The following is a 26,910-nucleotide window of genomic DNA, read 5'->3' on the forward strand; positions in this document are numbered from 1 at the left end:
AAAACTGAGACATGAAGGCAGGACGAGACGCTATTTCAATCGCTAAAAACTTGGGAGTATAACCTCAAAATAGGCCGTTGAAAGTGGGAAGGACAGCTAGAAAGCTCGTTTTCCAGTCCAGTTGGAACAACAGAAAGGTGCCGAGGAACAAGAAATGACTCTAATTTTAAATGTTTTGATTAGATTTCAATGTATTTATTTGTATAAAATGTCCAAATAGCTAGACTATTTACGCTAACCCTGTCACGGATCATCCTGTTGTAATTCATACTAAGACAAAACGTCAAGTCCACTCAAGACAACCAGCATGTTCGTGTGCACTAGAGGCTTCCCGGGAACAAACAAGCGGATGATGACTCCGATATATCTGGTTGCAAACCCCGACCGGGTGAGACAAAGATCCTTTATTTCCTGCCGTTCGGTTGGAAGTCCTCTCTCTGGTTTTGTTTCGGGAGGGAAAGAGCATGCTCGGGTGGCCCGCCGGCGATAAACAGACGTTTATCCCGGCCGTCAGCTGCCTCCTTGATTTAGGGGCCGCCACGATAGCTCCTGGATTCATCTGGCCCTTGTCAAACACGTGCAGCGTTAGAGAGCGCTCACCCGCCCTGGCAGCACCACTGTGCTTCCTGAACAACCCAGACGGCAACTGTCCCTTCCTGAAACCCCTAATCACATGACAGTGGTGGACGCCCTATCAGGATCCCCGGGAGAGGGTCTCACCGCATGAGGAGGTTTATGCCATGCAACTGTTTGTAAAAAGAACAGATCATGATCGTCGCTACGGAAGAAATGTGTGTTTTCGACATGACGGTAGAGAAACGAAACATGGAAAATGTTGGACGAAGAGATGCCATTTGACAAAAGCTACACTTGTGTACCAAACATTTACCTAAAATGCAATCAGCTTTGAATCGAACGCCAGTCTCTTTTTGGCTTCCACTGTTGCCTGGTGTTGTAGCGCCATCTGCTGCTAGATGCAGCACAGTACAGAAAGAATAGTTGATGGGACTAACATTCTTAGAACAGACTAGTGTGATACAGAATTCTCCAAATGATTTGACAGTTCTAAACATAGAGGGGGGGGGGGTGTTATCGTCAGCTCAACTAAGAAGGGAGTCTAGAGAAAAAAAGACATGACATTGCAGTCTAAACACTGAGCTGAAGCAAAAAATGGAAAAGGACAGAGAAACACACTTACGTGGTCTGACATATCCATTATACTTATATTTGGCTGAATGCAGAGACAAGTGGCACAGAGAGGGAGAAAGGATGTAATGCAACAGACACATTAGGAAATAGAGACATCAGCACAAGAGCGCCGCATGGAAATCAAAGAGAAATCAAAGAGAAAAAGATGGCGGTGATCGAAAAGAAAGAGTGAGTCGATGCCTTTTTTTTTTTGCTTATTGTGTCTCCTGGACAAGTTGTTTCTAAATAAAAAAAACTTAAATGCTGATGAAACCTGAGTGGAAAATTAAACATGATTAATCTTAACAGCGGTTCTACATGTCCTGGACTGAGAGAGAACTGGGACTTGAACTGGTGACACTCCTCTCCAGAGTCTCTTTTGAGCAGGAAAGGTCAAGGCCCAGGGGCCGGCACACGACACAGAGCCTCAAACAGCGACCCACAGTGGCCCTGGCATCTGTCTCTAGAGATCTGCCCGCACCACCAAGGCGGCAGCCGAACCAGCAGCTGGGGCACAGAAGTGAGGCGGCGTCGGGGGGCTCGGGCCTGCCTGGTGGACGGGAGCTGTCAGGGCAAGTTTGGTGACAGAGCAGCGGGGCTCGGGAAAATGAAAATGCAAACATAATTTCCACGTCTCTACGGATAAGATCACCAGCGGTGAGACGTGCATGTGCATACATGCACGGAGAGAGAGCTACACGCTGAAGGCAACACACTAGCGCCTGGACCAGGATATAAGTCACTCAAGATGTTTATTTATTTGGGAGCTAACAAACAATAGCATAGCCACAATGTTTTATCATGTCAATAACAATATTTTAGATAACTTTCTCATCTATTAAATCTGGATTAGAGCGTTGATTACTTTTTTTAATTCAAAATTAATTGGAAATATTTATAAATATTACCAATTTTTTCGCCATGAACACAGTTTTTAGTTTTTCCCATAATCATTTTCATTTTTTCCACTGATAAAAATCAACTTTTTCAGTATCTAATCTACATTTTAAATACATATTATGTCATATTTGTTTTCTCAGAATGATTTTTTTCCCTATATGTATTCTTTTTTTTTGTCTGTAGCTTCTTTGAGAGAATTGAAATAAAAAAAGTCCAAAAATATTGCTTAAAAAAATACCCATATCAATGTGTTTCATCCTCAGTTTGGTGTTTTTCTAATGAAAAAATTAAACAATGTATTGTTTATTAGTCAAAACTAACTGCTCTGTCACCATTTTTAAATACCCTTTTGTATTTTCAATTATTTCTATTTAAAAATCTCTTAAGATCACTGTGATATAATTAAGTAAACCAATTTGGAAAAAAGCCAACAGAATTAAACATTTTATTCTGATTCAAAGACGTGTAACTAGTTGTACTGTAAATATAGTTAAAGTTGTTTTTTTAGGAAATAAATTCAATTTCTTCCCCAATTCATGAACATTTATTGTTCGCAAAATAAATGGAAAATTTAAAATTAAATCAAATTTGAATCATGTATTTTCAAGACTTTTTAAAAATGTATATATAATTACTTTAAAAATAAATCCAATCAAATTATATCTTATTTTATGATGTTATAAGGTTACTTGCAAAAAATCATTATTTTATTTTATTTTTTGTCCTTGATCCTAAAGTATTTTTATTTTTTTAATTCTTTAATGCTATTTTTCTTTATCCCATATTTCCTTTGGCTTGGCCCCTCACAACAACAGTAACAACAAATTAAAAACAACATCAACAAACTTCTATTCCTACCACCAAGAACTACTATAGAAGCCAACTTTGATCACAAAAAACTAGCAGCCGCTGTCACACATTTCAATTGAAGACAAACTAGTAAAGTCAAGTCGTACTCAAAGAAGGTATAAAGACATTAAAAGAGTGAAGACTCTATATCCGATCTGGTTGAAGAAAAATTCACAGAGAATCCAACAACCCTTGACGGACAAATCCCAACACACTCATTGACTAAACCGGCTTTGTTCAGAGTCTAAAAGAGAAATGTAAGAAAGGAAAAGGCTTCCCTCAAATCCTACAGGGGGCTGAAGGAGAAGTGAGATCAGTAACCATGTAATGGCCAGTAATTGGTACCGAGGGATATCAGCCCGGACCGAACTACACGAGAAGGAGCAGAACTCATCATTGCATGTTTGACACTAATCCGGCCTGAGCCTGCGAACGGCGGGAGAATGTTGAGGAGGAAATCAGATCTGTTCGTCTGAACCTGAGGCTTTGATAGCGAGGCCTACTGCGCTGCGATGGATCATCCACTATTTTGTGCTTCCACTCTGGAACAGAATCCAGAAGAAGTATTGACACTACACTTCATGATAGTGAACTTCATAGATCTGTGTTGTGGCTAAAAGAAAGTACATAGTCATTTAAACTAGATATTTTAGGCACTACTTGAACAAAGATATACAATTGTTTATGTTGTTTTATGGTAAGATACACTTGTTAATTTTTAGTTTGTACAAGAGAATAAAAAAGCAATATTTTTTATATAAAAGTATGTATTAAATAATGTGTTTTTATGGCCAGGTTTCAGTAATCAGTTAAAAGGTAATGTATTTTATTTATTTTTATTAATAATTGATTTTGTCATTTTGAGGTGATCTCTCTTATTTTATTTTAATTTATTTTATCTAATTTTATTTATTCAATTTAATTATTTTACTATTTCTTATTCACTTTAATACTGTGTAATGCCACCACAACAAATTCCTGTTTTGTGTTTGCAACACTTGTGATAAATCTATGTACATAACCAATTAACTATATTCATTGAAGATATTGAAGTTCAAATTGAATGTTTGCTATTTTTCTTTTTTCAATTGATTTGACAGAAAATATTTCTTGTACTTGCAATACTTTAAACCTAATCTTTTGAATAGACGAGCAACAAAAAGTAAGCAATATGCTCTTAGGAACATGCAACAATTTAAACATTAATATTTCCTGATATTTCTGAAACAGTTAATTTAAACTTGGCCGATTCATTTTTTTCAAATCAAATGTACATTAAAAAATAAAGTACTTTCGGTATATTTAATGCATATTTTAATAGGGGGTTTTCCAGCAGTTATTTAAATCAAATAAAAATAATTCATGAATTTAATTCAAAGTCAAATAAAATGAGAAACAAAGGCAAAGCTGCGTCAACAGAAAACAAGAACTGAAAACAGCATCAACTCAGAAGTTCCCGAAAATGCAAATTGTTCATCAAAAGCAAATAGAAAAAACAAACATTTTCAACACCGTTAAAAAGCTGAAAAATACATTTTCTTCTGCATCTTACCTTCATCAAACACAAGTCAACAAATGCTAACAGTTGTTAGAATCACAACACTGCATGAGTGATGCAGCATGCGATAGCCACGAGTCTAACAGCTACCACTGAACAGAACCAGCACCACAGAGCCACCACGGACCCACTACACAGTACACATGATGGAACAGCAAGATGAGAAGAGTGGGAAAGTCGTGAAATAAATGTTAAAAACGGGACATTATACATGAAAAAAAGTTTGAGTTTTCAAGCTATATTGCTTCATAGTATGATTATACAATATATTTTATTATTAAATTCAAATTAAATTGAAGTTGCATTTTAACGTTTTTTTACAAGATAGCTTTAGAATTTCAAACATGGGCGGGGGACCCCAACCTTTTCCCACCACGGACCAGATTATTGTCGAAATTATATTTACAGACCAGGCTACAAATAAAAAAGTGAAAAAAGAAATAGCATAACTGGCGAAAAAGCCAACTTTAAAGTGCATTAAAAATATACCATAATGCTGAGTCAGCAGGAGCCCTGGACAAGATGGCTCTTTATAAAGGTTGTGTGTTTTTTACTAGTTTACAAGTTGATTTTTTTGGAGTCTTGACTGAAACTTTCAAAATAAAACATCTTTCAAACAGTAATAATAATCAAAATAACAGATATTATTAAGATTATTTTTTCTTTCTGTGAGGCCCCCACCGAAAAAAATTGGGATTCATATTCCACTAAAATAAATCACTTATTATGAATTATTTTAAGATAATAAAATGGTAAGTAGCATTTTTCGATTAGCATGTTAAGATAATAGCTACACATTTAGCATGTATGCTAGCCACACATATAAGTAAGTAAGTAATAATTATTTGCATTGGACCAGGGTCACAAAACGCATAAACAACAAATAAATCCAAATACTTTAAAATGCCATATTTTGGTAAATATATTAAGTTTATCGGGCGATACTAATTTAGCATCTTAGCATTTATTAACTTATTAACCCGTTTGATAGAATAAAAGAAGGAAGATTGTCAATTGAGCTTTGAATTCGAAATATATTTAAGTTGAATCGAATAAACTTAAGTAATCGGATGGAAAATGAGTGAACATGGAGACAAAACATTGTAAGACACAAAAAAACAAAAATTAAATGGATAAAGAATAGTGAGAAATAAACTTAAAGAATCCAATAAAAACAACAACATCAGTTGTGTATTCCAGATGAACGAGACGACAGCGACACACAACACCACGTCAACAACATTGTGGTACCACAGCCTGGTACAAACACACACACACACACACACACACACCACAGACACGTAACAGCATGTGTTGGGCGGTGTAACTTACAGGCACGTAAAGTGGTTGCGCAATCATGAACAGAGACAGAGGAAAGTGGGTAGGCCCTCTGAAGGGTGTCCATGTTACTATGTACACTGCCTGACATGCAAGAGCAGTCTTGCTCTGAGCGGCCGCAATCAAAACAACATGCCAGTTTCATTCTTTTGTAGACGGACATCTTGGCTACAGTCATGGGTCGGGATGAGAGGAGAGGAAAAGCAGCAGGTTAATGGCAGAAAGGAGAAACTTTCGTCCAGGGGAAAAGGTCGAAAGGTTACGTCATCAGAAAGTGGAAGCCTTTTGCTGCCGCAGACTTGAGCCCCGGGTTTTTTAAACTTGAAATCGTAAAAAAAAAAGTGATGCTTGTTTGAACTAGAGGGGGTCAAGCTGCGTGCTAAGGCTGCTACAGGTCAAAAGGCAAGAACTAGAACAGGGGGGAGGGAGGGAGGGAGGGAGGGAGGAGAGAGGAGAGGAAGGGGGAGGCATCCAGGGGGGGGGGGGGGGAGAAAGGCACAAGCAATGTCTTCAGCAGCAAACTTCATACAATGTTTCATACATTTGTACATCCTCTATGCATTTGGCTAAAGGAGTGGATCACGTACCTGTATCCCATCATGCAGCTGAGGCGGCTCTGTCCATCGCACTACACTAGCGGCCAAATCATGCTTCAGTCACCGCTCTGGCTTCACTCGTCCGCTTCCCGAGGGCGTGCGAGCGTTAACGTCTCGTGCTTATGATGTCAGTGGATTAACGGAGGTGTTTTATATCACTTTTTTTTGGGATTTTTTGGCCTCACAAAGTCAAAGAGAAACTATACAACTTTCTGACAGATAAACCAAAAACTTGCTGTTAATAATTTCCAATTTTATTTTGTAAATGTAAAACTATTTTTAACCATTTAATTTTAAAATAAGATTTAAAGTACATCATGTGGACAAAATAAAAGAAAAATGCTGAATTATTTTTACATTAAATATTTATTGTACTGTTTTCTTAAAGCAGCAGAAAATGTAACAAATAAAGTGAACTTAAAAATGTTGGGTTTTTTTTTTAGAATTGAAGGATTTTCTTTGTGATTTATAACTGGACCAAATATCAAATATGCTTTTGTTTTGACTTCATTTTATTTTTAATCAGCCTCAGAAAGTTAAAGATAAATTATAAAACTTTATGAAAATTAAACGAAAGTCGTGCTGTTAATTATTTTCAATTTTATTTTGTAAAATATTTTTAAAATTAATAATCCCCATTGATTTCTAAATATGATTTAAATTAGTTAATATGGATATAATTAGAGAAAAAATCCGAAATGAAATATTTATTGCCGCTCATGTTTTCATCAGCAAAAAGTAATAAATAACGTGAACTTAAACACAATAGAGTTTTTAAGAATTGTGGATTCAAAACTGCATTTTCTTTTTATGTCAATACTTTCATTGTGATTTCTAACTGAAGCCCGTTTTCACTCAAATATCATATATGCTTTTTCTTTTATTTCATTTTTTTTTAATTTGGCCTCAACAATACGCTTATGCCTTCAATGTCAGTAAAATAAAAAAGGTATTTTCTTTTGTATCACTTTTATTCTCATCTCACCAGTTCAGCTTCACCTGGATTTATTTCTGACTCAAAAAGTCAAAAGATAAACTAGATAAGCAGATAAGCTAATCATTTCATTTGTACATTTTTTTTTACCCATTTCATTTAAAAATATCATTTTTTGGTACATTTTGTGGACATTAAAGAATTATGTTATACAGAATATTAATAGATTTTCTTAAATCAGCGAAAAAATGATCTAAAAAATGTTTGAGGATTAAAAACCTGGATTTTTTTCACGCTGTTTTTTGTTGAGATTAATAACTGATGCTTGCAAATGTTGGTAAAATATCAAATATGCTGAATTAGTTTATTTATTTTAATAAAGAATAATGCACTTCTGTATCATCCAAAGACACTTTGATGACTGTACATGTGACGTGTGTGTGTGTGTGTGTGTGTGGAGTGTGTGTCTGAGCCCAGAGGGAAGCAGAGGCGAGAGTCCCCAGAGCAGCATCTCTAGATTGCTGTGACTGTGAGCAGAAACAGTCCCTGGTCCCCATTCTCTCATCGCCGAGGTGCAAACAGACAGCGGCCTAACTCTGTCTGGCACCTTCACAAACTCATGTTCAGCATCTTTGACACTACGTCACGTCGGAAAATATATAAGATTGGGGAAAAAAGGAGTGTCATCCTGTATTTTCCAGGCCAAGGACAGAATGGGAAACACAGATCAGAACCCACGAGATGAAGGCGACAGGGACTGTTGTTTCCTGCATGCATGTGCTCCTGGTGAGCATGTTATAAACATGCACTAAGACATAATCATCTCAGCGAGTGGGGGGGTGGGAGTGGGGGTGTGCAGAAATAACCGTCCATACTGATGGAAACGGTTGTCATGGAAACGCATACAACAGCAGCGGTGCTCTCAAACCATGCTAAAGTTTGGAAGAGTTACTTCGTTGTGAGTGACGATGAGGATTATTGACAGGTGGGAGGAGAGTAATGGACGACACAAGACAAACACACACACACGCACACGCGCGCTCAGACGATGTCTTTTGACTTAAAAAATGGGGCGTGTGAAGATTCAATGTCTGTCTCCCGACACTGGCCAACGGAAGCTATCGGGGCCCCAGGTTGAATGAGGAGGGCCCCGCTTCGTCAGAAGAACAGCAAGGGATAACGACAGAAGCTTCTTTTTTTTTAAATACTGTTATATAATGTATATCACCACGTTAATACACTTATGTTGAGATTGAACGAGGCACGTTAGCACCATCTAGTGGCGGCTCACTGGTAGATAATCCCACTTTTGTCACTTGCTAATATTATTATACATTTATAAATTTGAAGTTCTGGTGGATTTAAAGATGATCATGTTCTGCTCTCTGACACACAACCTCCTTCGAAAGAGAGCAGAACAATTGAAACCACTCATCGGGATAACAGAGTCGCCCCCCCATTTTCTCCTGCTCTATCCTAAAGCTGGCTCGACTTCAAGCTGACGTCATATCCTGCCGAGTCAGGGCTTTAAAACAAGACCTCCAGGTGGAGGTTTTGTGGCTTTCTGGTCTGAGTGTAGACATGAAAGGCGTGGAGAGGGATGCAGAGGCTACACTAGGACATGCAACATAGATACTTTCTGCTGAAGAGGATAAAAAAAACACTTCACTTCACTTTCAGTAATAGGACACCCAGTTTTTTTTTTTTTTTACTCACAATAAATCACTACCAGTGATAATTAATAATAAGAGATGTTTTCCAATGGCAGCAATGGGGAGGAAATACATTAGAATAGTGTCACTGGTCGTAAAGAAACATGGGAAAATAACAGAAGAGAAATCAAAACACAAGAGAACAAAGTGATTAATTTTCAATAGAGCTGTCGTTTGGATTAAGAAAACTATACAAATTATGTAATTGTACAATACTGAAGATAGAAACAAGGAGACGAACAAATTATAGATATAGAAAATAACATATCAAAATTATATATTTATAGATACAGTATAATTATAGTTTAAAGCATCTTAATGTTAACAATCCATTGTCAAATCAAGATAATGATACTTTTTTAAGACTAATAAGATAACTTTGTGATTATGTTTTATGTGCCATGATCATACATTTATTATACAAAATAAATAAATAATTAAATTTTGAATGTTACGATGTAACACGACTATCTAGTATAGTATAGTTTCTTTAAAAATGATTTGTATTTGTGTTATTGATGATATATTTTTATTTTAGACTTTAGTTATATTACAATTAGTTATCATTAAAAGTATTCCATTAGTATTTCATTTATGGTAAATAAAAAACACACTTTAAAGGTGATGATTCTATTTTTAAGTAAAATAATAAGCTTTAAATTAAATGCATCTATTTAAATATCCTGAAAGTCTTTGCATTTCTATTTTATCTGTTAAAATATAAAATTAGATGGTTAAATAAAAATAAAAATAACAAAAAATACCATTTGATTCTGGATTTTTCCGTCTTATTCAACACGTCCCCCATTATTATTGAACATTTCAAGAACAGGTAAAGTAGTACTAAGCATCATGGGAGAAGGGGAGACAAGAGAGGGGAGAGGCAGGAGAGGAAGGGAAGGGCTGGAGGACGACAAAACAACGGAGGAGCTACTTACGTCGTTTGCATCCACACTTCTTGATCCTTTTAGGGTCAGTGATGTCGTCGTGACAAGCTTTGCAGTAGAAAAAAGCTCTAAAAAGAGATGCAGCATTAACATTCAACATCATTTGAATCGACTCCCCGCACAGCGTGGGTGCGGCCATGGCGTCAGACAGAACAACACCGGTACCTCTTTACTTCTTTGGCATCACTGGCGATAAAGAACCCCAGTGTCCCCTCCTGCATCTTCACATGGTTCCCCGGGTTGATGAGGATGCTGGGAAGTGACAAGAGAATAGACACATGGTGCTCATGAACTTCTGGACAACAGGACGCTCATGCACACGACCAGCTAATCAAGAGGAATGGTACACACGCTTCGGAACTTGAAATTGAAATGTTCAATGTAGCGTCTTTTACTGCTGACACTGGTGGAGGGATTTGAAAGTGGATTTTTAGATTTCTTCCCAGGTGAGAACAGCAACAGAATGATTCAATTAGTCCATTTTAGTACAGAGAGGATGGACTGTTGTTGTCGTTAGTAGCAGACAGTGGCGTGTGAGGGAATGTACAGCTCAGAGAAATACTTAAATACAAGTCTCAGTTAAAAGTATCCTTTATATTAAATAAGAATCCAAAAGCTTATTTTTTTCATCTTCTTAATTAATCCAAAGATAAATAATAATAATAATAATACATAAGGTGTTATTTGCATATTATATATATATATATATATATAGTGTCACTAAATTTCATTCTCTCAACTCATGAATATTATATACTCAATTAAATGTATTTTATTTTTAAATGTATATTATTGAATTATTTTAATTCATTATTTATTCATTATTTATATGCCATTGTATGGTCATGACTGTTTTGTATTTATTTATTGTATTTATATTATTTATCTCTTTATATTTCATTTATATTTTTCAATTTTATACTGATATAAACTGATAATATATATATATATATACATCCAAAAAAATCCTGTGTTGTGTTTACAACACTGGCAATAAATGTTTTCTGATTCTGACACATTAGATGTTTTAAGCTTGTTTTAATTTTTATGTTTTAATACATTAAGCTTATAAATCAAACATTTTATTTATCAAAGATGTTCAACTCTAGCCTAACATGTGCTTACATAAAGAATAAAAAAAAGTGAATGTAAATCTGTTTTGCGCATCATTGTGGTTACACTAACAGAGCTGATGAACAACTAAATTGTGTAGTTTCAGCACGTGGTTATAAGCTGTAACATTCCCCATTAATTAGACTGACACGAGAAAAGACGCCGACACACACACACTTCTCATTAATGGTTACCTGTGGGCAACGGTCATCAATGATAGGAGTGTGAACATACTAGAAATCAAAACCACATCTCCACATATCTCCAGGGTCACACGGCAAAAAAACAAACATTCGAGCTCAGATGAAAGAAACTTTTTTTGGAAAAACCTGATTTTTGAGTTGATCATTTCGATGGTGGTTTAAGGAAAAAGTGTGAGGTTCATCTTTCACCTGTGCTCTTGAGTAAATCCATTTATACTGATTCAACAAAAATATTAGGGGTTAAGGGTGTTAAAATAACCTGTCATGCAAGGAGGATAAAACCTTTACCATTAAATGCCCCCCTGGGATTTTAATTTAGACATGATATCAGGCATGCTTTTTATTCAAACCAAAGATAAAAACCAACATTGCTGCCCAAAACTGAGATGAGATGTTGACTCGAAAGCTGATTTAAAAAATGAATGAAATCCTCAAATTGTGAGCAACAAGGCAGGAGTCCAAAACATCATGTGTGACGTGTCATTGCATGCAGTTACCAAAATACCATGAGGACGATCATAAAACAGAAATAAAAGAGCCACTGCGGTACAGTTATAGGGACGGGTACGTAGATGCAGACGGTTGCAGTAACTTCTGTGCAGTTGGATTGTTTCCCAAACACCAAACTGACAGGAAGTGACCTCACTAAAGAACATCTACTGAGGAGACGAACGAGCATGACACGACATGGGTGAGACGCACGTAACATTAACACGCCTCTTTCAACCGTCAGCCACTCACACACGAATGTACGTTAAGGGTCATGGGATGGAAAATGTGGACCACGATAATGAAATTTCAATTAAAACTCCAGATGCAAAATTTCAATTTGGATAGTTGCTATCCAAATCATCCATGCTTTTTTTTTTGTTGGTTGAGTGAGACACACATGAAGAAAAGGACATGCTATTATATCAACCACTGCCTATAGCAGTGACAGATATCCAGGAAAGCCAATTTTTAAATCAGATTATTTGTATATGTGCATGTTCAGGCCCCACACTGATTCTTAGCCTGAGAACCAGAGATTATTGTTCTGAAGAAAGAGTGGGATAATTAGTCGGACAGAATCGAAAAAACAGACACTTCAATAACAACTGAGAGACACTGAAAAAGAACTGAAAGTGAGAGAAATAAATTAGCAAAGGACTGGTCAAGGGACAGAACTGAAATAAGAGGTAGATATGGAGAGGGTGAGCGTTTGGCCTTGGTACACCGACAACAGCATAGACAGAGAAACAGCACTCCTACGGACAATTTGACTTCTATCGTCTTTCTCTGCCTGCAAAGAAGTTAGTGCATCGAGCACAAGAGACACCATGAAGAAAATAATAAAAATAATTAGAAAAATAAGCCCGTTTGGAAAAATGTCCCAAATGGGGAAATCTGCCCAAAGTCAGACGCTTTAAAGTGGTGGTTGGACTTTGGAAGTAAGATAAGGTAGAGGGCATACCGCTTTCGGCTTCTGCAAACAACAAGAAAGAAATCTTAAATCAAACAGTTGCGTTTAAAGAAACTATTGCCAAATAAACCAATGTTTGCAAGTAGATATATTCCACAGGAGATCTGGCAGATTGTCCCAGCAAGAGAATGAGTGTCAATTTGGCAATAGGGATAAAATGGATTAGCCGTCAAATGGCTTTTCACACACAGAAGAGAAACACATGTTAGAGTACAAGTGAGCACAGTCAGTGTATGAGTAAACTTAATTCAGGAATTGGGACCTTCAGTACAAAAGAGGGTGAATCACTTGTTGCTACTGGATGCACTGAGCAGTAAAAGTCCTAACTAAAAGATTTGTTGTTTTCTTTCTTGGATCATGCAGCTACTACTTTGTACTTCAATATGTGATTTCTCCTCTAGCTCAAATACAACAAGTTATAGTGCCATAGTCTGGATTAGAATTTGCCTTGAGAAACATCGTGATCTGATCCTGTCTCAAACAATGTGTCAATACTGGGCCCCTAAATCTAAAGTCAAAGACATCCAAAAGATCTAGGATCTTGATCCAAAGGACTCAGTTTTTGGACTTGGAAAAAGATCCCCGGTCCAACCCCTCAACAAGAAAGACTCAAGATAATCAGACCCAAACACCCATTCAGATAATAAGCAAAAAATGGACCCCGACTAATACTCAAAGACATAAACAGGAACTAGGTCAGGATATGCATTAGTCCAAGTGTAAGGCCAGGACCCTGACTAGGACTCTGACCAGGGACACATTATTTGTCTTATTTTAAATCAAACCAAGATGCCTTAACAAGCCCTAATTCACAATAAGACTGTGACCCTGTTAGAACCTCTGGTCCCACCTAAGGCCCTTGTTCACCGCTCACAAACCCCGATAAATGACCTATAACACGAGCATGAATCCTGAAATGTATTGAGTGTGCAACTATTCGCAAATGTCACCCTCATGTCGGCTAAAGGTTGGGATTATTTTCAGAATAATCCATTCATCTCGTCTGTAATGTCCCTTTTGTATTCAAGCCTCGACATTAGAAAATTGTTCCATAAAAACTTAAAGTCTGCATTTTAGCTTGTTTTTAGCGGATGCTGCTAGGCTATCTGCTAGGCTAGCTGCTAGTCCAATATCCTACACTGACAGGAAGTACTCCGTGTAAAATCATGAACACTTCCTGTGTAGATAGTAGACTGGAAGTGCTTGCTATATTTACCTGTACTTTCAGACAGTGTAGGTTGATGGCCTAGCAGTGTCTGCTTAAAAAAAGCTTAAAATATAGAATTGCTTAAGTTTCTCTGGAAATATTCCTCTTGTCGAGGCTTCAATACAAGATGGACGTTACAAGCGAGCAGTATGGAGGTATTTGGATGTTTTTAAGTGTATTTTTAGACGAAGATGAAGACGAACTGAGCTCCAGTAGCTACTTTAAAATGGAGGTACAATTTTTCTCTAAAAATAAAAACTATTACTTTGTAAATAATATCAACCCTTAGTCGACATGAGTAGAAAATGAGTTAGAATTCAGGGTGAATGTGTCGTTTCTGCAGGAGTTGCTACATTCTGGCCGTTACATCAATGCATTCACACAAGATGGAGTAGATGGATGGACGCTGCTACTGTTCTCAATTCTCTCCTCATTCATTAAGTTGGACATCCTTTTCCGAGGAAACAAGATTGTCTCTATAAGTCATGACACAAATGTTTATATAGTCGTCTACGAATAGCAGTGAAAACCAGTGTAACTCTTTCAACCCTTCGGTGATTGACGACCGGGACGACTAAGAATGTTAACAGACATTAGTTCTAGTCATCACCTCCACTTCAGAGGATCACAAACAGGAGAGATTAATTATATCCCTGGAAAAAAAAAAGTTTTTTTTGGCAGCTATTCGATTTCAGCCCTGATCTAGATGAATCATACAGCCCCGGAATCATTGAGAGAAGATTTAGAAGAGCAGACACAGACTTTGTTAAGCATGGAAAGGAAGCTATCTGAGATGACAAACGGCTACTGTGGGAGATATGCGTTCACAAACCTGCTCTCTCTCTGCTCAGACTTGTACTCGATGGCAATGAGCAACAGCTTCAGCTTCACGTAACACAGCCTGAAAAACATCAACAGCGACTTGTTTTAGTTGACATCGGTGTGGTTTGGTTCCCCTCAAGTTAAACCCTTCAGGATACCTACCATCCACTGTGTAGTAGGGAAACAGTGGTACTTACTCACAGATGGTGGGGAAGGAGAGGCCCACGAAGGCACTGGACAGATACTCTGTGTACATCTCGTTGGCCACTCCTTCAAGGTAATACTTCTGCCATGTGTCCTCTTCGATCTGACAGGAGCGTGCAGAGAAAAAAAAAAAAAAAAGTTTTTATTTCTCATCCTGGCTCAATGTGCTTCGCAGATGTTCAGGCCGGTCGCTGCGAGTTGATCCATCATCTTAAATGACAGGAAGACTCGTCTTTGAAAGAAGCAAGCACCTCTTTATTTTTACGCCACAGAGGAGCTAAACATATTCCAGATGAGCGCTCAAAGTAAAAAGATGACGTGCCGGGACATCTGATGGAAGACTCGGGCGGACAAAGATGTTAAGATTTCCAGGGGAATGTGCAGAATCTGTCAACAGGAGACCTATTGTACCCGCTCGCGTTAACCTCACCTCCAAACTTGAGATAAATCTCTTCATTTATCAAAAGGCTCGAGGAGAATCAGCTTATCTTTATTGCTTCAGACTGTTCGGAGGGAGCGATGGCAAAAGCAGACGGGGTGATCTGTCATACCTCGATGAAGGACCTCATGGAGAAGAGGTTGGCCAGCATGGTGGACAGGCCCTGGGCCAGACAGCTCTGGGCGATGAATCCTGCTTTGAGCTCCGCCAAGCAGATCGCATCATCGCCCTCCTTCCAATTCCAACTTGGAATGTTTAGCAGATGAGCCTTCATCCAGGGATGGACCAAGGTCATGAGAAACAGAGAGATGATTTACTCTTAAGAAAAAATATGCTTTTGATGTTTTTAGATTTTGTGTTAATTTAAAATCATGGATTTTATTTTATTTGGATAGTAAGGAATACAAACCAAATACGTAGGATGTTGCTCTAGAAATCAAAGGGGGTGTTTTGGACATGAGGACACATTAAAGTGTAAAGTTCACCTTTAGGGTGTTTGGAAAGAAAGAAACTGAGCACATTTCCCCATGTAAGATAAATGGTTAAACTGGAATAAAAAAATCCTTTAAATGGCAACTTATGTGAAAACCCAACTTTCCTAACTCACATCTTTAAAATGACTAATGAAGTAATTTTCGCCTTGATTATTTTTTTGTTTTTATATATATTTATAGTATCTTTTAAATTTGCCAGTGTAACCTTATATAACAGTTATCCCTTAAAGGGCAACTAATATGTTGAGTTAAGTGTCTCTTAAATAGATGTTGGACTCTATTGTCCTCATCAGTATGTGTCTGTTTGTACAAAACCCTTTTCATTTAAATATTAACATTAGAAAACGATCTTAAGGCCGGCCCACATGTCATCGACTTCGGAACTCTCCACCTCAAAGGGACTCGTTGTATAAACAAAGCGGGGCGTGATTACAGCTGGCTGGAGGAGGAGTGAATTAATATTAAGTCATAATGGACTTCACTCTCATATACTCTAGTTTGCTGAGATTTCAAACGGGGGAGAACTTTGTAAAGTAATAAGTTCAAAACATGGTCATGATGGGGAACTAACTGCATCTTGGAGAGCAAGACTTTCACATGGGTTTTAACATTAGATGTATTTTAAAGTGAAAGTAAAAATGTCTTATCACTCAAAGCTCAAATTAAAATATTACGTTTATCAATTCCCTTTTTTAATTTCAACTTTGTTAGACACTTTATTCCATTAAACTACTGGAAAGTTGTGCTAATTTATCCTGACAGATTCCTCTGTAAAATGTGAAAAGCCACCATCTAGGAACACTTGTATTCACCACAGTTGAAACCACATTATTTAAAACATATTTCAATTCTATTTAACTCTAGTTTCTGATCCTATTAGTTCAGTGCACTCATACTGTGGCCCCGTCTAGCATATTTTCCCTTCCCTGGTGACTTCTAAGTCTTCTAGTCTAAATCCTCTGCTATATTTTATTATTATGTTATTTGTTAAAGCCGAAGGTGTGTGATACGAGCAAAGGCTTCCACACCTTATTGTGGTACTGGAGCATCTGTGTGATGATTCTGATCTTGGGATGATAGTTCTTGATGGAGATGACCCTGGATAGACACAAAAACAGAAAGTAGTCAAACAATCATTTGTATTTACTTCTTTTGCACTAATTCATTAAACAAAACAAAAAGATTTACCTCATAATGTTTGAGGCGTCTTCCGCATCAGGGTCTGCACAATATTTGTTGGCCAAGATTAGACAGGCGTCTGCTGACTCAATCTGTGCAGGTTAAGTGGGGAAGGGAAGAAGAGATTGGTTGATGGTCAAAACTTGCACTTCTGAAGAAGAAAGCAATAGATCCAACACGTCACGTTTTTTTTCTTAATCCTTTTTAACCCTTATAGATAAATGCTTTAGACAAGAAGTCTGTTTTATACTGCATTGTGTCTGCTTTAGGACATCCCTGTGGGGGGAACACGTTGTCACTATCTGTCTGATAGTGTATGGTTAGATCGCACTGATCATCTCTGACTGTTGTATCTTCACTTTGTTTAGACATAAGAAGAACACAGTAACTAGGCCCCCAGGAAGCAATGACCTTAATCAAATCTATTTCTAACGGATAAAAAAACATTACTGTGTAATATAAATCTAGCCTTATATCATCTTACGTTTCTTAATGATAATCTTGTCTAAATTAAAAGACAATGTAACCAGATGATCATCTATCCCCTTAAAACTAGTGATAGTCTGATGAAGCGTCATGTTGTTTAGAGGTCAGTAGGTGGCGCCATCAGTTTGAAAATGATGTGACGTTCATTAGAATGGGTATTAAAAAAAAGTAAAATAGTACAGATGCTGCCATCAAGTGGCCCCTGAAGATAATGACACTGCTTCATGAAGCTTCATCAGACCAATGCTGTGTGTCAAATCGCATACTTGCGTACTCAAAGTTAGTATTTTTAGCGCGTAAGTGCGTCTCATTTCTTAGTATGCGAAATTTAGTGCGCCATGCACACTAAATTTGCGTGAAACACTAAATGCATATACTTACAGGTGCATTTTCAGCAGCAGTAGGAGGATGACACATCTCCGCTGCTGATACCAGCTTAAATATCTCGCAAATATTTAGTTTCTCATATTTTTTCTTTATTTCTTTTTCCAAACTTGCAAAACGTGCTGCCAGCAGGTGTCGGCGATAGCGTTCAAACAGCTGGTTGCAAGCATCGTTAAATAGTAGTTGAAGAAGAAGCTGTCGTGTCATTTCCTGTTAGTGCGTAGCGGCAGTGTTTGATTTGAAACATACTATCTGTTGAGAATTTGCGTACTAGTTAGTACGTACACTAAACGGATGCATACTAACTTCTAGTATACTAAGAGAAGTATGCGATTTGAGAAAAAGCACAACACTACTAAATACTAGGTAGAATCTAGTAAATCTGTAAAAAATACTTCTGTGTGATACAAGACGGATGATAGTGGTTCTATATGATGCCAGGATTTGGGAGGAAATATTTTATATGAAGTTCAGAAAAAACAAACCTACGTTCAGTTACCTGTGTACTGTACCCATGTTACCCGTCACAGAGAGCCTGAATGTCATACCTTCACTCTGGCCAGATCGTGAGGGTTGAGGACAGACCCTTGGTAGAACTCCACTTGGGTGAAGTGGCGTTTGAACAAGGCTTCCAGCTCAAGATTAGGGGAAATACTATCACACACAAGAGAGAGAAAAAACATGTGTCGATAACGTCTGTATGGGCGAGTGGTGGAACCAAAAGTGAACTTACTTATGGAGAAAAACAATTTCTACATTGACATCATCCCTGTCCTTGTGTAGGAAGTCTTTGAGGAAGTTGGAGACACTTTCGAGGGTAATATGGCCGCAAACGACAATATGCCTGGAAGAGGGGAAGAAATCATCTTGAGTGGGCGACATAAATCACGGTCCTGTCTCCCAACGATAATAAATCAAAGCACAGCAACAGACTCAAATATAGACAGAGAAAACAGTCCTTTCAAAGCCACCAAATAACTGAATTAGATCTACTCTGCTTTTAGAGAAATATTTTCCCCCGTTTGAAACGAACATGGTTGAATTCTGCACGACAAGTGCAATCAAACACTCACTCTGATCCACTTTAAAACTTCTACGATATAATCACGGAGCCCACAGTGGTTGGATTGTCATCCGTTCTCAATAGAAAAGCTGTCCCTACGGCCAAACCTCCCTTTGTGAGCTGAATAGATGTTGACAAAGACATGAACATCAATATGATCCTGCTTTTATACAGAGCATTAGTTAAAGGTTTCAAAGTGATTTTGAGGCCCGAGGTTGACACAAATTCTAAACAGGACCTCAGTGTATTTGACGGGTGCTTGGCAAGGTTCAGCGGTGCATTACAGCTGTGGGATCTGTCGGACCAAGTACTGATTATAGCCTCGAGGAAATGTTGGAGGTTGCATGGGAAAACTCTTCAGAAATCAAAGGGGGTGTTTTGGTCATGAGGACACATTGAAGTGTAAAGTTCACCTTTAGGGTGTTTGGAAAGGGAGAAACTGAGCACATGTCCCCAAATAACTGGAATAAAAATAATTCCTTTAACTTATGTATAAACCCAACTTTCCTAACTCACATGTTTAAAATGTTAAAGTTATTACTTGATAAGGTTCTCCCCCTCTCCTCTCTACAATCTTGGCAAACGAGAGGTTATGAGAATTCATTATGACGTTATAATGTCTTCACTCCTCCTCCAGCCAGCTGTAATCATACAACGAGTCCTTTGGAGGTGGAGACCTCCAGGATTGATAGCGCACGATGACAAACCTTGATGCTTGACCAATCACAGCAGAGTGGGCATGGTTATAGTAAACAAGATTTCATCTCCAGAAAAATAAGTGTTTTCAGTGGGCGGGCCTAAAGATAATTTTCTACTGTAAATATTTTAATGAAAAGAGAGTTTTGTACAAACAGACACATACTTGGCTGTATTTTATACTTTAATCAATAAATTACATTTTTTGTTTTCTGTTTTCTAATATTTGTAAGTTTTCTTACTAAAGCCTATCATTATTTGACAGAAATTGAGTTGCTTGGCGGAAATTTGCATCTAATGTGTTGATTTAAGTGCGTCTTAAATAGATGTTGGACTCTATTGTATCATCAGTATGTGTCAGTTTGTACAAAACTCTCTTTTCATTGAAATATTTACATTAAAATATTTGATTAAGCCGCGCCCACTGAAAACACTTTTTATTGGAGATTAAATTTTGTTTACCATAACCACACCTACTCTGCTGTAATTGGTCAAACATCAAGGTTTGTCACCCCATGTCATCAATCCCAGGAGTCTTTACCTCCAAGGGACTTGTTGTATAAACAAAGCGGGGTGTGATTACAGCTGGCTGGAGGAGTGAAGCCATTGTTACGTCATCATGGACTCTGCTCTCGTAACCTCTCGTTCGCTGAGATTTCAGACGAGGGAAAACTTTATAAAGTAATAAGTTGAAAACATGGTCATGATAAGAGACTTACTGCATCCTGGAGAGGAAGACTTCAACATTTGAAACATGTGAGTCAGTCAGGAAAGTTGGGTTTTCACATTAGTTGCCCTTTAACCAATATATTATAAAGTGTCTCAGGAAAAAACCCTTTAAATGTGTTTTCGTCTAAAACAGAACGAATATGTCCATGAAAAAAAAAAAAGTCACAGGCGACCTTCTCTTTTAGTTAGTTCCTAGTTAAATAGTTGGAGCTAAAGATGCCTGTCAGGGGAATTCAGAAGAGCATATATAAGATTAAAATCTGCACAAGCCCAGGATTCTAATCAAACATGGACGCATTCAGCAAAACATTCAAGTGCAATTTAACAGTGTTTGGCAGCCTGAACTAATCTGCTGGCTTCTATAATCTGTATCCCTCAGAAATAAAACTTGTTATTTTGATCCCAGACTTGACTAAAATACTTTGCCAAAATCCTTAAATGATAGATTGCCAAGTCGATGATAGCTCTTCTGAAGACACTAAGTACTTTGAACAGTCGGCAGTTCCACAAATTAACCCGGCCAGGCCTGGAGGCGGCGCGAGCAACGCACAACCTTAGTTTGGTGGAATAAACATTAGACAGTTTTATGGTTAAATCTTGAGCCTGAGTTGAGTTTTCCTGGACAAAAGAAATCACATTAGTCATATTTGATCTTTCTTCAGCTTGGGATCATCACACCTAATTTGTTATGACAGATGTCTTCCAGTTTATCTTCATTCTCTCATGTGGAAGCTCTGGCTAACACATTAACCTTCAGCAGTTAACTTCTAAAAGTACAACGAGCTCTTCTGAAACCGGACTCCGTTTGGCAGGTCAGGAGGAATAGCTTTTTTTTTTATTGAAGTCAGATGAAAGTCCAGATCACAGCTCCTATCGAGGGCCAGATGGACCGAACTTGCATGAAGTGGATTTGGCAACATAGCCGGTGTGAGGAGTGATTGGCAGCTCATAGATGTTCGGGGACATAATGGTGTTCGCAGATGTTGCGTCTACCATTTTTAAAAAAGGACCTAATGAGCAGCAATGCTGGCATAACTGGTTGGAGTCGAGCACAAGGGTCATGTGGCCGCTCAAAGCTGATGAGCTGAGATGTCTGCGGGCGAGCCAGCAGCCTCTGGCACCAGTCACGTCTCTTTTCAAGAGACCGAACACATCAGTCATGTTTTCCTTCTCGCTATGTCTGAGTACCCTTCTCTCCAAGGTTGGAGAGAAGATTAATGTTCTGTGATGTTAGGGTTCAAATGCCGTTGACAACTGTACTTTAGAAAGAACCCTAAACAACTACATGATTTGAAAACAAGTTTAAATGTTAAAATCTGCTTTCGTTTTTAAGTTAAAACTTCCACAGCAGTTCATAATATTACGCAAAACTGCCTCAATTAGTTAAAGTGATAGTTAATCAAAAATTCAGATTTCACTAATTTTCTACTCACCCTCCCAACGAATAAGGGTTGAGATTATTTTCAGAGTCATTTGTTCCTTTTTAGAGTAATAGACAAAATGTTTGTTCATTTTAATGTAGTTACTGGAGCTCAGTTGTCTTCATCCAAAAAGGCAATAAAAAACATCTAAATACCATATTCATACTGCTCGTCTGTAAACAAATTGCAAATGTCAGTGCACAAGATTTACACTGAAGGCCTTAAAATATTGACTTCTTTAATCCCTCAAGTCAAAGCTTCAATACAAGATGGACGTTACAGACGAGCAGTATGGAGGTATTTGGATGTTTTGAAGTGTTTTTTTTGGACGAAGATGAAGACGAAGACAACTGAGCTCCAGTCGCTACCATCTATCCATCTATATATACATATCCATCTATAAAAATTGCATCAAGGCGAGAAATATAGCAAATAAAAAAACAATACCAGAAAAAAAAAAAATATACACCTGTTGTACAATTTTCTTTGCCTCTAAACACATAAGAAACATCAACATGATACATCTTATTTTTTGGTTTGTCTTCTATTATACATGCCAATTGTTTATTAAGGTAGAGCAGAATGTCCCGAAAAAAAAGATAAATCAAACACATTTATAGTAAAACGCATGTGTAAGGTATTAATAAGTAGAATAAAAGATTTTATTTTGTATAAACACTAGTAACTGTTTGGATACCATGGTTAATTACTGGAACATCATCAGGGGAAATAGAGACTCTTTCCTTTCAAATATACCTTCTTCATCCAACTAAAGGTCTTTTTAATCTGATTTATGTCAGTATTGGTGGCTGAGAATTACACAGATAAAGCACATAGTTTCAATTTTAAGAACACAGCACACATCAATCTTTAAAAAAAAAAGAAAAATCACACAATGACTATTACGGTCGGAAGGGAGCATGCTCACAAATCATGCGGCGGTCACATGACATCCCATAATGCAAGTGGGACATGAACAAACAAGGAGCTCAAACATCAGCAACAGACTTGACTCACCTACTGCTCTATTCCACCTGACGTCAATAAAAGGTTCCTAAATTCATTTCGACGTGATTTGGTTACGACATACCTTGTTACCTTTTATGGCTCTATGTTTTAGTGAATGTCGTCCAAAAAAATGTTTCCCAGAGTTCACTTATAGTTGAAGACCTTTTTTTTTTTTTTAATCCTCTAAATTAAATCTTATAGTGATGACCTAAACACCGGTGTCGCCAGATAAACTTGTATGTGAGCTGTGTGTTGTCACCGCTGTAGTTCCAAACACGCTCCGATCAAATAATCCTCGCGGCCTGTTTTAAATGAGAGCTGAAGAGGTGAAAGAGTTTTGGAGTAGGTACGATGACATCATTGTTTATCGCGCCGTGATCCCGCAGATACGTTTAATCACATTTCAAATGACTTATTTCTGCTGGCGGCATCTCGTTGATAACCGTCACATGACTTTGGCGGAGACGTCAAAATCCTAAAGACGTAAACAGCGAAGGCACGTCTAAATTATAAAGCCTGGTCCTACTTAGCGGCTTTTGCTGTTTGGCGTGGATCTCTTGATGGTTGCCATGTGTCCGCCTCAGCCCCGAGCACGGGGACGAGGCGGGACGAGGAAAATAGAGTGTGCGGGAGAAACTATCTCCTGGTTCTGACAGGATTCTCTCAGCACCCATTTGTGGGTCTGAGCTGAGGTCAGCGACCAAATATAGCATTTCATCAATCTTATCTCGCGGACAGGCCAACATTATCGGAACAAAAGCTTCTCTTTTTGTCAACCCTGCATTAGACTGGAAATATTGAGCGGATGCTGGGAATAACAGGAGGTTACAAGTGTCGTGAAAGTTGATTTAACTGCTAGTAGAAAACAATTTCTGCTATTTTGACTCAAGGACTCTGTAGTGACAACATTGGAACAGACTAGAGTGCGTGTGATGTCATCAACTGTCATTTATAGACTTAAAGAAAAGACTCATCTAAACTTTTATTCTTAGACTTTTTCCTTTCTTTGGACAATTATATTTACATCCATCAATACATTTCCATCATCCGCTCAATATGATGTGTGTTCTACGATGAGTCTTATAATGATGATAAAGTGAGCAACTAGCTTGTTTATCTTCCCTTTTTTAACACGTTTTTGCATCTTTTTTAAAGTAAACTTTTATTTTCTTGCTTGTTATGAAAATAATTAAAGACAGTTTGGCTGTTTAATGGTAAGGTCTCTTAAAAAAACAAAAAACTATTCTTGCAAGAAGATTAATTATTTTAAAATGGGAGTCTGTGAACCCGCCTTTCTTTTTTCATTGGGTGAGAGATGTTTTATACTTTCTTAAATTGGAAAAAATAAGGTACTCTCTTAAAAAAAATCATCCAACAAATTTGAAAAAACATCGAGCCTCTTCTTTAACTTAGTAGATAAAAATAAACGTTTCAAATTTTTCAGATTACGTTGATTGATAAACAGAAAGTAGGGTGGGCCAATGCCAAGGCATTAGGTTTTTCATCTGCTTTTTCATCAGATTTTGTGTGTTTTTTGTCTATATTCTTGTTTTTGGAAGGGTTGTATCTACAGCGCTGTGCATTGTATTACACTTTTTGTCTTAATCTTTATGATTGACCGGTTGTTCTTAATGTGCTCCATTGTACCGCTCTGTATACGACCCATTCTGTTTTCTCTCTTTTGTTTTTGTTTTTGTTTTATTTTCTCTAAAGGGCTGAAAAAAAGAATATTTAAATTTTACAATGATACTGATTGTTTTGTTCTGTAAAATTGAATAAAAAAGTTGTTAATAACATGTTGAATTTTTCTTAAATTATTATTTTCTCTTATATTTAGACATAACATTTATTTTTCATTATTTATTTTTGTCTTTGCATACACATTCTTTGTCTTCATTGCTTTCTTTTGTCAAATTTGTAACTGGTTACAAGTGAACAGCCACCCCTTCCCCCATAAGTTCTCCGGGGCCCACTCCACCTCCCTCCTGTGGTGCGACAATGATCACTTCGTTTACATAACAAAATAACTGTCCACAGGTGGTTTCCAGCCAATCGGCTGCCCTTTCGTTTTTATAGGTAGAACAACAAAATGCTGAGACCTCTATTGTTAAACAAAAAAATAACGATGCATAACATTTTGAGATGAAAATGTATCAACTTAAGGAATGGTGGATGAGGTTTCATGAAACAGCTTTTGAGGTTTCATTAGTAGCTGTCGCTCTCAGTTATATGGTTATATCTGAACGGCAGAAATAGGTTCAGATATAAAGATTATCGAGCAGAGAATGTGCTGTAGTGGGCCTTTAAAAATGAGGACACTGTGTCATGAAGCCTCACCAGGTGTTTCGTGAAGCCTCATGAACCCAACACCAGTGGCCACTGTTGGTCATCTTGTTGACTGAAGAGGCATGATTATTTAACATTTATTAATCTGATTATGTTAAGTTATCAGATCATAACTTTGGACATAAATTGTGTCTCATAATGAAAAGGAGAAGTTTATCTTTTCTGCCAAAACGCAGAAGACTAAGTTGAAATAATGTGTTTTGGTAAAATATCAGTCTAGTTTAAAGTCATTTAAGGACAGAGAGAAAATAAATCTGTTTGCTGAACCTCAGTTCAGTTTGAGCTACGAAGGGAAGAGAACACCCACATGGTCATACGTTTTGCTTTGCATTCACACAACCGGACACAAGCTCCATCAGCTCCAGCACAGACGGACAGACAAGCACCTAAAACCGGGTTAAGCAAAGCAAGCCAAAAGCAACCCAGAGCCTTGGAAGGGAGAGAGGCAACCAGCATTCAGGGTGTGGGAGCTGACTGAAGATCAGGGCCAGAGTCATGTCAAGCATTGATGGTGCAGTGGGCAGGCAGACAGACCAGGAAGCTGGCTTTTGCATAAAAACCTAAATTGATGGAAAAGCCACATTTAGACATGCTTAAAAAAAAAAGAAGGTTAAAAAAAAACTAAGAAAACGTGCCAAATAAAACAGGAAAACTATCTTGCAACGGTCATTGAGATTGATGATGCTTGAAAAGACCACCAATAAAAATGCACTTGCAGATGTTATTCATCTTTTTTATCCTCGTCAAAATTGTCCTCGAGTCGGGGTTTCATGACTGCTTTCCTTCACCTGAACGGTGCTAATTCATCCATATCGATCCAGGTCTTAAAAAGTCAGACTGAGCACAAAGTCATGAAATCTCTATCCCCCCGAATAAAAATAAAAGCGCAACAAAGTTGCATTTAAAGAAAAAAAGAAAAAACAGCACAGCATATGAATGACTTAAGGAGAAGCTCAGAGTGATGGTTAGAGAAAGACTGAGGTAGAGAAAGAATCAAAACAAGACAGAGAGAGAGAGAGAGAGAGAACAAAGGGAGGACATGTGTGTTCTAATGGCCGAGGTCTCCAGTCACGCAGTGTGACTTCACATTTCTTTTTAAACCCCCAGTAAGTGCAATACGTCATAGGGGGCGCACTTGAGTCACACAACCACACCTTGTCTGGATTTCAACTTACTTTCTGCCTCGAGTCGAGTTATAACTCCCTCCGTATTTCTTCCGATTAAGGATGAGAGCAGCAATTTCTGGCACGTAGCGAGCAAACATGGCCTACATGCATGGAACAGAAAAACAGAAAAAAAGCATGCAGAGAGGGTTCTACCGCACACAGAAAACAGCAGAACCATCTGGAATACTTACTTTCTCCCATTAACCGCACTATAGGAACCACCATATTTCTTGCGGTTTCCTATTAACTCTATGATTTCAGGGACGTAGCTGGCAAACATGGCCTAAGGAGAAGATAGAGCACGTAAGAAGGGACTAAAAAAAAACGGAGACTACTACGCTGCAGAGAGGGTGGTGGGAAAACTGGTGATCCAGATTTCTGTCCAAAAAAAGAATGAATACAAAAGTAAAGAAGCCCTTTGAAAATAACTTCAGTTTTTTTGAGAATCACAGCTGATTGACAGTCA

At 37.7% G+C, this 26,910-nt stretch overlaps 1 protein-coding gene across 18 annotated transcripts in view; it reads right to left on the reverse strand.

The window, feature by feature from the left end:
* Window positions 1-26,910, reverse strand: part of kcnma1a (potassium large conductance calcium-activated channel, subfamily M, alpha member 1a) — a 174,516-nt gene that overhangs the window by 39,577 nt on the left and 108,029 nt on the right. For 3 of the 18 annotated variants that reach the window (XM_087803092.1, XM_087803099.1, XM_087803101.1), the window contains exons 9-18: window positions 26,636-26,727; window positions 18,749-18,859; window positions 18,564-18,669; window positions 17,155-17,237; window positions 16,995-17,064; window positions 15,585-15,740; window positions 15,027-15,136; window positions 14,840-14,908; window positions 10,188-10,274; window positions 10,014-10,090 (exon numbers count right to left, since the gene is read on the reverse strand). In XM_087803092.1, coding sequence (XP_087659218.1) covers window positions 10,014-10,090; window positions 10,188-10,274; window positions 14,840-14,908; window positions 15,027-15,136; window positions 15,585-15,740; window positions 16,995-17,064; window positions 17,155-17,237; window positions 18,564-18,669; window positions 18,749-18,859; window positions 26,636-26,727 — 961 coding nt within the window. Of the gene's footprint in view, window positions 1-889; window positions 971-1,198; window positions 1,232-5,827; window positions 6,002-9,079; window positions 9,089-10,013; window positions 10,091-10,187; window positions 10,275-12,791; window positions 12,804-14,839; window positions 14,909-15,026; window positions 15,137-15,584; window positions 15,741-16,994; window positions 17,065-17,154; window positions 17,238-18,563; window positions 18,670-18,748; window positions 18,860-26,453; window positions 26,546-26,635; window positions 26,728-26,910 lie in introns of all 18 variants that reach the window. The other 15 variants (XM_087803084.1, XM_087803094.1, XM_087803090.1 and 12 more) reach the window with 13 other exon arrangements.

This window comes from Callionymus lyra, chromosome 11 (genome assembly GCF_982586985.1).
Source record: "Callionymus lyra chromosome 11, fCalLyr1.hap1.1, whole genome shotgun sequence".
NCBI lineage: Eukaryota > Metazoa > Chordata > Actinopteri > Syngnathiformes > Callionymidae > Callionymus > Callionymus lyra.